Source organism: Ochotona curzoniae, unplaced genomic scaffold (genome assembly GCF_017591425.1).
Source record: "Ochotona curzoniae isolate NIBS_2020 unplaced genomic scaffold, NIBS_Ocur_1.0 contig_1014, whole genome shotgun sequence".
NCBI classification, from domain to species: Eukaryota; Metazoa; Chordata; class Mammalia; order Lagomorpha; family Ochotonidae; genus Ochotona; species Ochotona curzoniae.
In genome coordinates, this window is record NW_024464920.1 from 666250 (window position 1) to 680689 (window position 14440).

The 14440-nt window shown below is 56.5% G+C and overlaps 1 protein-coding gene across 4 annotated transcripts; it reads right to left on the bottom strand.

Annotated features, from left to right (window-relative positions):
* Positions 1-1397: 1397 nt before the first annotated feature.
* On the bottom strand, positions 1398-12706 carry LMBR1L (limb development membrane protein 1 like). Of its 4 annotated transcripts, none has more exons than XM_040978604.1 (17): positions 12377-12706; positions 10234-10318; positions 9439-9472; positions 8394-8533; positions 8152-8255; positions 7170-7293; positions 6192-6260; positions 6022-6086; positions 5695-5767; positions 5518-5601; positions 5335-5411; positions 4148-4225; positions 3984-3997; positions 3704-3794; positions 3551-3617; positions 2126-2287; positions 1398-1927 (listed from the first exon to the last, which is right to left on the bottom strand). In XM_040978604.1, exons 1-17 carry the CDS (start codon positions 12446-12448, stop codon positions 1860-1862), a joined length of 1407 nt encoding a protein of 468 aa, XP_040834538.1. In that variant the 5' UTR covers positions 12449-12706; the 3' UTR covers positions 1398-1859. The 4 variants fall into 4 exon arrangements, with proteins under 4 accessions (XP_040834538.1, XP_040834545.1, XP_040834533.1 ...); XM_040978611.1 differs by having other exon boundaries at positions 2126-2203; positions 3984-4057; XM_040978599.1 differs by having other exon boundaries at positions 3984-4057.
* Positions 12707-14440: the final 1734 nt, after the last annotated feature.

The following is a 14440-nucleotide window of genomic DNA, read 5'->3' on the forward strand; positions in this document are numbered from 1 at the left end:
AGCCAAGACAAGGGAGGCCAAGGCTGAAGACATCTCTTGTTTAAAGATTTATTTTTATTGGAAAGTCAGATATACAGAGAGGAGAGGAGACTGAGAAAAAGATCTTCTGTCCATTGATTCATCCCCATGAGGCCACAATGGCTGAAGCTGAGCTGATCCAAAGCCAGTAGCCAGGTGCTTCTTCTGGGTCTCCCACGCGGGTGCAGGGCCCCAAGGCTTTGAACCGTCCTCGACTGCTTTCCCAGGCCACAAGCAGGGAGCTGGATGGGAAGTGGTGCTGCCAGGATTAGAACTGGCGCCCAATTGAGATCCAGTTGCATGCAAGGCGAGGACTTTAGCCAATAGGCTACTGTGCTGGGCCCAAGGCTGAAGACATTTTATCCCTACGTCCATGACTTCCAGTGAGGGAGGCAGAGATCCAGGCAGCTTCAAGGAAGGTTAAGGGAGGAGCTTCCTCCAGCTAAATCATGTAGATTAGGGGTTGGTGCTATGGCATCATGGGTAAAGCCACATCCTGTGATGTTGGCATCCGTATGGCTGCTGGTTCAAGTCCTGGATGCTCCAGTGCCAGCTCCCTGCCAATATACTTGGGGGTAAGGCAGTGGAAGATAGCAAAGGTATGGGTGGGGGATCCAGAAGCTCCTTGCTTCAGCTTGGCTCTGCTTTGGCGATTGTGGCCAACTGGGGAAGTGAACCAGCTCTGACTTATAAATAATGTTTAAAAAAAAATAGATGTGCAGATACAATGCAGTATGCATCCCTACTTCTAAGTCAAAGATGGACTCCCGGTGAAACTGTTAGACATATCTAGACAATGAGATGCTGGACTGTCTGACATTGTACCAGCAATGTCGGGGCCACTTAAGTAACAGACTGATGGGCCCAGCACGGTGGCACAGTGGTTAAGGTCCTCGCCTTGCACGCCCAGGATCCCACATGGGCGCCGGTTCTAATCCCAGTGGCCCCGCTTCCCTTCCAGCTCCCTGCCTGTGGCCGGGAAAAGCAGTCAAGGACGGCCCAAAGCCTTGGGACCCTGCACCCGTGTGGGAGACCTGGAAGAGTCTCCTGGCTTCGGATCGGCATAGTATCGGCCGTTGTGCTCACTTGGGGAGTGAATCATCGGACGGAGGATCTTCCTCTCTGTCTCTCCTCTCTGTATATTCGCCTTTCCAATAAAAAAAATAATAATAATAAAAAATAAATCTTTTTTAAAAAATTGATGACCTCCTTTAAAAAAAAAATCATGCAGTTTAACACTTGATCTAAGGGCCCCCCAAAGACACCAAGAATGCGGATGGAGAGGCAGGACAAGGGCGGTGGGCAAGAGGCCCAGGAGTGCTGGGAACAAGGTTATCCAAGTAGACACAGGGAAAAGCAACCTAACAACAACAACAAAATCAGACAGAAGCAGACCCTGGGACGGGCTTTATTGCTGATGAGTGTAGCTTCTTCATGCCTACGCCCTCAGGATAGCACAGTGCTCAGGCTCAGCTGGGCCAGAGGCCAGGGGGTCACCCTGTTTCCCCCCCCCCCCCGCCTCCCCTCCCCACCCTATTGCACATCAAGTCATGTAAACATGGCGACAGGCATGGCCCGGGATAGCTGTGAGGCAGATTGACGTGTAAACGGATTTGGGACCAGGAGGCAGGCCCGATCACCCAGCCCCAGCCGAGACCACAGTTAAGTCTGGAAAAGCAGGGCACTGGTCCCAAACGCTGGCTCAGGTCATGCAACAGTGCAGATGGCTCAGTCCCCCTCGCGGCTCCAGGCCCCAAGGTCGCTGCACCCCTGGGACTCCCTCTGGGCCTCGGCAGCAAATGGCAGTGTCCGGTTTGCTCTCTCCCAACCCTAGCTGGAGGTCACTGGTGCTGGCTCTTCCTAGATGCCCGGGGGAAGCCGGAAACGGGCAACGGCAATCTATCCAACCCTGGAGAAGAAGCGGGGGAGGTGGGCAGTCAAAGCCAGGGCAGGCAGCCAGCCCCTCAAGGGCAAGACAACCAAGCCGCGGAACGGGTGGACCAGGCAGACAACAAACAAAGCAGGAAGCACAGCCTGCCCTATTGAGATGACCAGCACCCCTCAGCTGAACCCCACCCCAGCCGCTTACAACCCCACTCCCTCTCACCAAAGGCTCGGATGAGCTCTGCCCGCACAGCGGCGGTGAAGGTCTTCACCAGACACAGTGTGCTAAGGCCGGCGAAGGCTGCGTTGTAGAGGAACACGATGTAGAAATTTCCCAGCCAGTTGAAGCGGCCAAAGTCACCCAGCAGGTCGAAGCGGGTGAGTCCTGAAGCACACACGGAGGGTGGCAGGTGGGCCTCCCCAGCCCCTCTCCTAGTAGGAACCCAACTTCCTGATGCCTCCTGGTGGCCAAATCTCAGCACTGCAGCTCTCCAGGACCAGCAGCTAGGCCTGCTCACCTCGTCCTAGACCTGACAACTTTTCCTTGCAGCTCCAGCCTTTTTTTTTTTTTTTAAGATTTGTTTATTTGTATGGGAAAGGCAGGTTCACAGAGTCAAGTAGACACAAAGAACAATATCTTCCATCTGCTGGTTTACTCCCCAGACGGACACAACAGCAGGAACTGAGCTGCTCCAAAACCAGGAGTCAGGAGCTTCTTCTAGGTCTCCCATGTGGGTACAGGGTCCCAAGGCTTTGGGTTGTCCTCTGCTGCTCTCCCAGGCCACAAGCAGGGAGCTGGATGGGAAGTGGAGCATCTGGGACTCAAACCGATGCTTCCAACCACTGCGTCACACACCGGGCCAGGGCCTCTATATCTACATGGGAGACACAGAGCAAACTCCTGGCTCCTGGCTTTGGTCTGACTCAGCCAGAGCTGTTGTGGCCACTTGGAGGGGAATGAACCAACAGATGGAAGTATTCTACCTTTCCCGCTGCCCTTCAAATAAACAAATCTTAGTAAATAAAAATAAACTGACTTGTCCTTAAAATAGCTAAGTTTAGCCCTATCAACTACCTTCCTTCTTTCTGTTCTTTCGGAGGGGAACATTAGCAGACCCACCCAGAAGGAAGATTGGGTGAAAACCCTGCTCCCCACCAAAAGCAAGTCAATGGGGATGGCAGCTGAGCCACGGGGAGCAGGCGTCCAGTGAAGCTGCCTGTAACCCCATCAGAGGGCCTGGAGGTTCAATTCCCGGCTCTGGCTTCCATCCAGGCACATCTTGGGAGGCAGCATCACCAACTGTTGTGCGAACCCGGACCAGGCTCTTCCCGTCTCCTGACCTCTAGGGGTTGTAGGGATTTAAAGAGTGAATCATTGGCTGGGTGCGCGCTCTGTTGCTTCTCAAAAACAAAACAAAACAATGTATGAGTTTTGAAGCAACACTGTTCTGAGACTCAGCCATAGGCACTTTATAGGGACTCAGCTTACCCATCTATATAATGGGTAACACTACCAGTTTGGTGTTGGGGTGGAGACAGCACACACACACACACGTGTATGTATACACACATGACCACTTACTACCTGTAGATCCTTTAAAAAATAAAAGCCAATTCCTTAATCCCCTTGTGTTATCTTGCTACTTACCCAGAGTCCGAGAAAAGACAGGGAGTGCTGAGCTTAGCACCAGGAGACACACGCAGTTCCCAATGATCTGGCGAGGGAGGAGAGGCCAGGTGGAGGCAGTGGCACAGCTGAAGTGCCTGTCACCCACCCATGCCCCCAGGGAGCTCCCCCTACCTGAGTCATGGCTGTGTCGTGCCACCTGGGCCTCAGGCCCCGGAAGAGTGGAGAGGTATAGAAGCCCACGACAGAGGACACCATCAGGTAACTGAGGCTGGATGAAGGCAGAAGCCGGCAACTTCCAGGAGGAAGGTCTCCCTCCCAGCCCTCCTCTTTCTGAACGCGATGTCAGAGAGGCCTGGGCTCCCTTCCCCATCCCCAGCCCCAGAGCCACGCTGTACGGAGCCCAGCAGCCAGGCTTGGTGAGTGGAGGCAGCAGTGGGTTTGCAAAGGATACAAGATGAGGACGACCTGGATGACGGCACCAAAGCAGCCCAGCTTGGAGAAGGACACCTGGCCCAGGGAGGCATCCTGAAGGGGTGGAGGGGGCAGCGTAAGCGTTGGCGTCTCCCCACCCCCAGCCTTCTCCCTGCCATCCTGAGGAGGATGGGGTACGAGTACCTGCATGCCCCGCGGCATGGCGGCCTCATCGATGAGCAGCTCCAGGATGTGGAAGGCCACGGTGAGCACAGACAGGCCCTGGGAGATGCAAGGTCGAGAGTCCAGGACAGCCCAGCCCTGGCTCCACCCTGACCCTTGGCAGTAGGTCGAACCTGCATCACACCTTCACTCTCCAGCTCAGAAGGCCTCAAGGCCGGTGCTAGGCACAGAGCCCCTCTGAGCAGCTCACAGGTACAGCCCCTCAGCCAGAAGGACCACTCCAAAGCTGGCTGGGAACAGGGGCACCTCCTTACAACGCACAAACCAGGGGCAGAATGCATTCCCATCTGTCCTGTCACAGTCCACCACAGGTTGGCACCTTAAGACTTTTGGAAAGTTACTTACTCTCCGTTTCTTCACCTTTAAAATAGGAACTAGGGTGGGCGCTGTGGTGCAGTGGGCTAAGTCACTGCTTGAGACACCTGGGTCCCATATTGGAGCCCCACACTGTCTGCTTCTAGTCAGCTTCCTACTAAAGCATTCCTGGAGGCACAGGTGACAGCTAAACATGCCCAGGTCCCTGACGTCCATATGGGAGAGTCAGATGGTGCTACGGGCTTCCAGCTGTAGCCTGGCCCAGCTCTGACAGCTGTGGGTGTTACGGGGAGTGAACCGCTGATTTGAAGATCTCTCCCAGCTTGTCCCTCCTTCTGCCTTTTAATTTTCTTTAAAAAGAGTGACAGAAGAGACACAGACAAAGGGAGAGTCACGGGTGGTTGCAATAGTCAGGACTGAACCAAGCCTAAACCAGAAGCCAAGAGCTTCTTTCAGGTCTCCCACGTGCTTGGCATAGTGCCCAACACTTGGGTGACCTCAACTGATTTTTCCAGGCCATCAGCAGGGCACTCAATCTAAGAAAAACAGCCAGCAGACAAAATGGTGCCCAAATGGGATGCTAGCATTGCAAGTGGCAGCTTTACCCACTATGCCAGCCCCTCACTCTATCTTTTAATTAGATAAAAGCAAATAAAAAATAAGAAATATCTAATAAACAAACATGAAAAAGTATTCAGTACGAGACAAGACTTGAGGCAGGCCCTAAGTGGGAGGGAGGCAGCCACTATCACGGATAAATGGGGACCTGCATCTCCTCCCTGAGACAGCCTCATGGGCCTGCTCGCCTCCCTGCGTACGGCTGTTCCACTCACCGTCAGCACCAGCAGGCACAGCATGGCCAGTGGGTAGCCCAGGTTCCGCTGCCAGGCTGAAGCCTTCCTCCGCTTCTCTGTTTACAAGTGGGAAGCTGTCTGGTGAGCAAGCACATGGAACAAGCAAGCAGGACCCTTTCCTCGGGCAAAGTCAGGCCCGCCACATCCTCTCAAGCCACATACCCAGCAGGATCCTCTGTGTCTGCAGAGCCAGGACCTGTCTGTGCAGCAGCTCCATGTCCAGAGGCAACCAGCAAGAGGTGGGATCTGAGGGCAGCAAACACGACACTGCCCTCTGGTCCCATGGCACTGCCCAGGGCCAGGCCCTTGCCACCCCAGCTGAGGACAGCTGCAACTCACTGCAGATCCTATGGGTCAGAGCTGCTTCCTCGAAGGCTGAACAGTACAGCTGCTCTTCCAGGTCTTCCAGCAGCTGGGGACAGAGGGCAGGGAAGGGCCAAACGTCAGGAGCTCCTTCATCCCAGGGCAGCATGGCACCACAACTTCCCCAAGCTGCAGCTAACGCCTTGTGGCCAGCAGCTCTGGGAACCCCGTCACCTGGCATCCTGCCCTCAGTGTCTGGGGCCCAGCTCCATGTGGCAGGAGCCCATGGAGGCTGTGGCCCCTAGCCAGCTGCAGCTTGGCGGAAGGCTCCCTCTGTCGGGCAAGAGGGTGAGGAGCACATACCCTGGGCTTGACCAGCAGCTTCCCGGTCACGGAGAACATGCGGGCGAGACCCAGCGGAGTACACACTGCGGGGATAAAGAGCCTAGTACCACTCCCTTCTCTCCCCCTAATTCCTGCTCTGTTCCTTCCTCCTCACAGGTCCCCGAAACCCTCAGACTGTGTGCACTCACCCAGAAGCAGCAGGACCCCGAGGAAGGAGATGCAGGAGTAGAGGTAGGGGAGATAATACTCCCAGAAGTCTAAGGGTGAAAGAGGCACAATGGGGTGGACCATGGGGTACAGCAGGTCAAGCCCACATCCCACATCTGAGTGCCAAGCCAAATTTCTGATCCCTCCATGTGCTTCTGTGCCTAGTAAGGTAGCAGAAGATGCCTCCAGGCCCACTGGGATGGCTCAATTTGCTATCCTTCCCCTCGCAAGTGCCGGTATCCCATATGGTGCCAGTTTATATCTCAGCTATTCCACTTCCCTTCCAGCTCCCTGCTTGTGGCCTGGGAAAGCAGTGGAGGACAGCCCAAAGCCTTGGCACCCTGCACCCATGTGGGAGACCCAGAAGGAGCTCCTGGTTCCTGGCTTTCGATTGGCTCAGCTCTGGCCACTGCTGCCACTTAGGGAGTGAACCAACCAATGGAAGATCCTTCTCTCTGTCTCTCCTCCTCTCTGTAAATCTGCCTTTCCAATAATGAATAAATAAATAAGATGATGGTCCAAGTACTAGGGCTGTTACCCACATGGAGACCAGGACGGAGTTCCAGGCTCCTGGTTTCAGCCTGGTCTAGACGTGACCTTTGCACCCATTTGCAGAGTGACCATCAGACAGAAGTTCCCTCTGTCTCCCTGTCACTCTGTACTAATTTTGCAGACACCTCTTACTGCTAATATAGGGAGTCAAGAAGTACATAAAGATCTTCCTTTCCACAGGACAGGCTGGTGCCCCTAACTGCTGCGTTCCCCAAAGGTCAGCTGTCGTGTTAACCCATCGCAGGGATCAGATGGAACGAGGCTGAAGGGTGGATCTGGCCAGGCATCCATCAGCTGGAATCTCTTGGCATCAGGAAGAGGGTGCCAACATGTGCCTTCCCTGGCCAGGGAACAGTGGCCGTATAAAGAGCTGTCCGTTTGGGAGCTGAAGAAGCCAGGAGTCTCACCGTAGAGCGACTCTCTGCTGGTCTTGTTGTCCACAATGGCCGATGCCACCCACACCATGCCCAACACCAGCAGAGTGAGCAGTAACAGCATCACCACCGTCTCGTAGACCCGGCCCAGGACGCCCTGCAGGAAGAGGTGGAGAGGGCAGTGATGGGACCATGAGGGGAAGTGAGGAGAGGAGAGGAGAGGCTGGTGGTGCCAGAGGCATGGATTCAGGAGACAGGGAGTTCCCTCCCACCTCCCACTCCAGTGTCACACTATCCACCCGCTATTCTTCCTTTGCAACCTCCCCCAGGTCCCTTCAAACTCTTTCTTGGCCGTGGGGGGGCTGACCTCTGGGGGCCCCATCACACCAAGCTCTCTGCCCTCTGGTATTCTGTCCAGCTGGCCCCAAGAAAGACCAGCAGGAGACAATAAGGAAGAAGAGCAATCAGCCCCGTGTTTCTCGCCACCATGGTTTTGGCAGTGGCCAGGACACTACAACAAAAACAAAGATTCTGTGGGTCCCGGAATTGACTTTCCTGCCTTATCCATGCAGGCGAAGGGCGGTAAGGAGCTCCAGCTGTTGTCTTGGCCTCCAACTCCTTGTTGAGGGGTGATGCAGCAATACCCAATCCCATGCTCGCACCCCATATCACGGCACCAATTCGAGTCATGGCTACCCTGTTTCCCATTTCGCTCCCTGCTACTGTGCCTGGGCAGCAGCAGCAACTCAAGGCCCAGGTAAAGAAGTTTCCAGCTCCTGGCTTTAGCCTGGCACAGCCCTCGATATTGCAACTCTTTTGGGAGTGAACGAGAGGAAGGAAGAGCTGTTGCTCTGCCATTCTAATTTAAAACAAAACACACAACAAGAAAAAGTGTTTGTTGGTTCCCATGATTCTGACTAACCCTCTGCCAACAGTCCATTAGGATCCCTTTAGTGGAAGCATTTGAGTGGAATTCTGTCTGCTGCCTCACCGACTGACTGGTCCTCCTACTCACCTTTCTGGAGCCAGCAAAGCCCTCAGACTCAGTGAAGAAGTATGCGAAGGGCATGAGGAAGATGAGGGACAAATTGGAGAAGAGAAAAACCAGGTTCCAGAGGCCTAGGGGAAAAGGAGAAGTTGAAGTGTTGGGAGCATGGGGCACAGCTCACAGGGGGCTGACCCTGCAGTGGGCAGGCAGTGCCTGTGGAGCCCCTGCTCCCCAGCCGGAGCCACAGCCACGAGCCACGAGCCACGCACCATGGATGAGGGAGCCATTGAGCCACTGGATGTAGTAGTTCCGAGGGAGGGACAGCAGCACCTCGTTGCTGATGATGGAGAAGGGCAGGAGAAGGACAGCGCCCAGTGCGACCGCCAGGGTGAAGGTGCACAACTCGAGCCTGGGCAGAGAAGGGCCAAATGGCTTGGCTGGCACAGGGACTCACTGCCCCATGTTGTCCCCGAGGGCATTTGTAACTTCCAGAACCAATAACACATCACAGCCAGAGGCTCTACCCACTGTTGCCCCTCCCTCGCCCTTGAGCTCTGGGGAAACGCTGGTGCACGTGATGCGTCCCACCTTGGCACCCAGGGAACCAGGCTACCTGGCCACCAAGCCCCAGGAACGAGGCCTTGCTCTCCAGGTTTAACAGATTGCACCAGGCACAATGCCAAAGCTCAGGGGTGTGACCTTTCTGCTCAGGGATACAGATTCCTGGGCTGGCTTCTTTCTAGCCAGGGTAAGAGTGGGGTCACCCCCACGCGGCTGTGCTAGGGCAAGTGAGTCCGGGTGTCACAGCCCAGGCCTGTGGCCTGACTGCACACCCCCTGCCATCCGGCTGGTCTGTCAGGGAGAAGAGCTGCCGTCTAAGCTCTGTCCCAGAGGGGCCATCTGTTTGCTCCTCTCTGTGCACACCAACATTTGATTCATAATGCTCCGGTCCTTGGCTGACTCGGGCGTTTCCCATCTTCCCCATACCCCAAGTCCATTCCCACGATCACGCAGCACACTCAACTCCCTCCCACTGGCTGCCAGGAGGTGAAGCCAAGCTGGAGCCATTTCCGGTGAGTCAGGCCCCGGGCCCTAGGTCCCTGGCAGTAAGGCTCCCGAAAGATCCTGGCCTAACAAGGGAGACAGGAACGGCAGCTTTCCCTGGGCGTCCCCAGGGTGGGGCAGAGCTGCCAGCAGCCAGCCACAGGGTGGGAGCGAACACTGCCTCCTCCTTGTGTGGGACCCTCCTCCTCCTTCCACTCTATCCTCCCTAGCCCCTGCTCCTGCAGACTACCTGGTGACAGGGACACTTACGCAATCTTGTTAACTGTGGCATCTTCGTCGTCCACTGTAAAGGAGAGAAAATAGGGGAGAGGCAAGGCATCAACGGGCAGCCCTGGGAGTCAAGTGTGTTCAAATGTGGCCCCTCCCTCTCCCACTCGCCGAAAAGAGGCCGTCCCGGGAGGCCTTACACTGCAGTCCCCACGGGGTGTTCTCAGGCAAGGTGGCAACTTCAACATGAGTGGGCCCAGGGGAGGAGAACGTGAGCAGGACATTTCCCTGCTTTTCCCCTCATCCCCCATCTCAAATTCCTCTCTGTGAGGCTGCTGGGTGGATGGGGAGAAGATTGAGGGAAAGCGTGCTGGGGGTGGTGGGTAGCTGCCTTGGTGGGGAGGCAGGGAGGCTCGGTGGCCAGTGGACTGCCCTCACATGGTGGGATTCAGACAACCTGCACACGCCTCCAGGCGCTCTACAGAGAGCAGCCACCACCACACTCAGGTCAGTGTGGGGAAGGGCTGGGAGAGATGCCACAGCTCGCATCACGGAGACATCCATCCCGCAGGTGTCCACCTGAGGTCCACAAAGGACCACACACAAGGACCATGCAGGTCTGGTCACGTCTGCCAGCAGCACGAAAGAAAGGATCAGAAAAGTGCCCTGCGGGGTGACTGTGGCTACCCCAACTAGCTCTTGCTCACAAGGGAAGCAGGCCACAGAGGCAGAGGTTCCAAAACAGCCCAGCACAGCTTCCCGTGAGGCTGGCCCCATGGTGACAGCGACTCCGGTGACGGTGACGCTGTGAGGGAGGGAGGAGGCAGTCTCGGATACCTGTGGTGAACTCGGCAGGCCTCTTGAAGCGCGTCAGGAAGATGTGGCAGAGGATGTAGAGTGTTGCAAACAGGAGAGCCGAGATCTGTCAGAGTGTGAGCTGTGATGAGCCTTTCGGACCCTCAGCCACTGCCCGTCCCCCCCAAAGCCTCACCTTCCTGGCACACGGGTCCCTCCCTCAAGGGGAGCACTCCAGCTCCCCCTCTGGCACCTCCTTGCCACCAGAGCCTCAGGGACTATCCCACACCCCTGGGAAACACCACTACACCCAGCCCTACGTGGATTCCCCTGGGAGGTACATGGGTAGGGAAACTCCTAGAGCTAGCCATGCACACACAGCTGGAACAGGCCACAGAGCCTGGGGCGGGGCACTGACTGCAAGTACATGCGTAGGGAGGGAAGCAGCTTAGAGGGGAAGAAGACCTCTATGCCGCCCTGGCACCCCACCCTACCCCCACCCACGCTATCAAGTCAGAAGTTCCACTTGGTCGATTCAGGGACCCTGAAATATGAGGTCTGTCCCCCGCCAAGCCAAAGCCTCATGGAATCCCATGCCCTCATAGTAGACCTTCAGTTGGGACTCAACGTCTAGAAGCTTCCAGAGCCAGTGTCTACCACATTAAAAGCAATCACTCCCTGGGCTTTACCTTAAGTCACTTTCAGCTCCGAGGCTAAGCTATGCCTCTGAGTGACTCAACTTTCAACTGACAGCAAAGATACAATGCGGCCAGGTTAACCCACACGCGCATCCCTGTCATTATGGTTCACAGCAGGAGCCACTGGTCAGCTTGGCTCCACAGCCAAGGCCCAAGTCTTAAGATGCCACGCCACTGCACATAAGATGGACCAAAAGACAAACCCGGCTTCCCAGATTCAGTCTCCAGAGGGAAGGGATCCCACAGGGAATCTGCATTCCAAAGGCTACATAGGGAGGCCAGAGACCGGAGCCAGCCAAGGTCTGGGACAATGTTGTAGACCACAAGGAGACACGAAAAGGCACAACCAAGATTCCACAGCTGTAGGATTTTTACAGCCCCAGCGTTCTGTCCTGGACTTGCACAATCAGCAGCAGAAAGGCAGGAGGCCCTAAAGGTCTTTGTGGAGTTTCACGCAGTTCCAGTGCAAGGTTGTCCTGGGAGCAGGTGGAGGAGGTGCCCCAGGCCTTGAGACTGCCCTGGCCGGGCACTGATGCCCTCAACCAATGGGACTGAAGGAAAGAGGGAGGCACGCCCTCCTGCGGGTGTCCAAGTTCTGGCTCATCAACCTTCCCAGTTCTCCAGGAATGCCCGACTCCAGCCCTCCAGGCTCAAACCAGGGAGTGTCTTCACAGCATGCGGAACCCTAACAAGTGGGACTCCCACCCCGGCAGGCTTCCTGCAAACACACCTCCCCTGGAGTGTCCCACGTGTTCCATACAGACCGACAGGCTTTCAACTTCCCAGCCCTCCAGGCTTACTTTACTCCTCCAATCTGAGCGAGCAGAATGGAACCCAGCCTGAGAAAAACCAGGGAGGGCCCCATCCACGGGCGCCCCGCTCAACCTGCACTTCTCTGTAAGCCTCCGAACTTTCTCCTTTCCAGGTGGTATGTGGGGTTGGGGGCATGCCCCGTGGGGTCACGCAGCCGCCTAGGGAAGGACCTAGGTGGGAAGGCCATCCGGCAGGTGTCCTTGGGGAGCTGGGCAGCCCAGCAGGATGTCAAACAGCAAGGGGAAAAATCAGCCAAGCAGAAGCTCCCGGCCATCCACCCTCGTCGCTCATCATCAGAAGGCCAACAGTGCTACATGGAACCAGCCCTACTACGTGCTCGCCTCGCCAGCTGCCCCTACACCAGGAGTCCGGGAGATGCGCCGGCAGAGGTGGGGCGAGGCGACATCCTCCCCGAGCCACGGGATGGAAAAGGAAGCTGCCGGCCATCCCCCTCGGGCCCCCTGCAGACACTCGGCGCTCCCCACTCCCCACAAAGGGAGCCCCGGGGGAGGAGGGGCGTGCAGGGCAGGAAACCGAGCGGCTTTGTTTACCTCGCAGGGACAGCCAGCCGGTCCCCTCCCCGCCCCGGTCTCCCCCGCCCAGGTCCAGCAGGACTCCCTGGGTGCCCGGAGCCCAGGGGGTCTTCTCCCCACCGCGGGTCTTCCCGCACTCACGATGCACTCGCGGACCCGCTCGTGGAACAGCTGCTCTCGTACGGACAGCACTTCGTAGTCCGCCGCTTCCATACTCTGCTCAGCATGACTGGAGCGGGGGCGTCTCTGGGCCCGGGGAGGACGAACGGCGAGGGAGCCGCCGCCGCCGCAGACACCCGGATCCAGCAAGGAGCTTCTCCTCACAACCGGCGACGGAGACTCGGGGCCCGGAAAGGGGCAGGGCCCAGGCCGCCCGGCTGGGAAGGCCTCGGGCCCCTCTCCGCTCCCTCCCCTCTAGGGTCGGGTCGCGGCCGCCTCACGACGCCAACACCGGCCTCGCCGCCCGCTGCTAGGAAGCGCCGGGCCTGTTCCCTCTGTTTAAGAGGCCCCGTGACGACACAAGGAGTGGGCGGGTTTCTTCCAGGGGAGCGCAACGCATTGGCTCCCGGAGAGCTGCCGCTCATCGCTGCAGGGGAGTTGATAGGCTCGCTCTGCGCGAGGAGGCGGGGCCCGCCACGCTCCTCCTCCACTCGAGCCACCGCCTCTCTGAGGCCGCTGTGGTGTGGAGGCCTGGGGAGGGCGGTGATGGAAGGACCGGCCGCTGTGGAGGGGAAGGGCCGGCTCCCCGACCTGCCTGGGACGGCGGTGATGGAAGGACCGGCCGCTGTGGAGGGGAAGGGCCGGCTCCCCGGCCTGCCTGGGGGCGGCCGTGCTGGAGGGAAAGGGTCAGAGCGGCCGGGTGCTGCTGCTGCTGCTGCTGCTGCTGCTGGTGGTGGTGGTGGTGGTGGTGGTGGTGGTGGTGGTGGAGGTGGTGGTGGTGGAGGTGGTGGTGGTGGTGGTGTGTGTGTGTGTGGTGGTGGTGGGGTGTGTGTGTGTGTGTGTGTGTGCGCTGTGGAAGCGTCCACGGAGGATCCCAGCCAGCCATTTCATTCCCTCGCATCCCTTAGCATCGCGGCAGGCTGCTACTGTCAAAAGGGGGAGGTCACACAATTTAGATCAGCGGATGTCCTTGTGCCCTAGGATTTCCCACCTCATGGACTTGAACTCTTCCTTTAGACTGGGACGCTTGGAGGAAGGGCTGAGATTTGACAAGAGAAGAGTAAGAGCCCAGTTACAAAGATCTGTAGGTCTGAAAGACACTGAGTCAGGGCCAGGAGCTCTTAACTGCTGAATTCTGTACTCTTTTTAACTTCGAAGAACAAGTGAATTTGTTATTTTTTTCTTAAGATTTAAAAAAAAGGAAAAAGTTTTATTGGAAAGGCAGATTTACAGAGAGAAGGACAAACAGAAAGAGCTTCCATCCGCTGGTTCACTCCCCAAGTATGGGGAGAGCTGAGCCCTTTCCAAAGCCTAGAGCTTCTTCTGGGTCTCCCATGTGTTTGGCCGTCCTCCACTACTTTCCCAGTCCACAGGGAAGGAGCTGGATGGGAGATGGAGCAGCTGGACGTGAGCTGGTGCCCACATGTGAACCTGAAGGGAGAGGGTTAGCCAATGGAGCCATTGTGCTAACCCCAGGACAAGTGATTTTTAGCCAAATGCTTTGTAATTTCTCCCAGTGAGTTTTACTAATGCCTTGGGAAAAAAAACAAAAACCAAACAAAAAAACCTCGTGTTTCTCGTATATACAAAGTTCTTGTGAATCCAGCCCCACACACAGCACACACACATTATTTATATTTATTATTATTATTTTATTTTTATTGGAAAGTCACATATACAGAGAAGAGAGATAGAGAGGGAGATCTGTTCATTCACTCCCCAAGCAGCCACAATGGCTGGAACTGTGTCAATCCAAATCCAGGAGCCCGGAGCCTCTTCAAGGTCTCCCATGCAGGTGCAAGGTCCCAAGGCCTTGCCAGGCCACAAGCAGAACCAGTGCCCCTATGGGATCCCGGCACGTGCAAGGCGAAGACGTTAGCTACTGGGCTACCGTGCCAGGCCAAGCAATTTCCTCTTAACAGCTCCACTGCTGTGCTTGGGGAGAACAGAGATCTTTGCTGTGACAATGAGGACAGGTAGTGAGTGACTGGGTCCTGGCTCTGCTGCCAGCATAAGGGGGGAGAGGAAGCCTCACACCTATTGGAT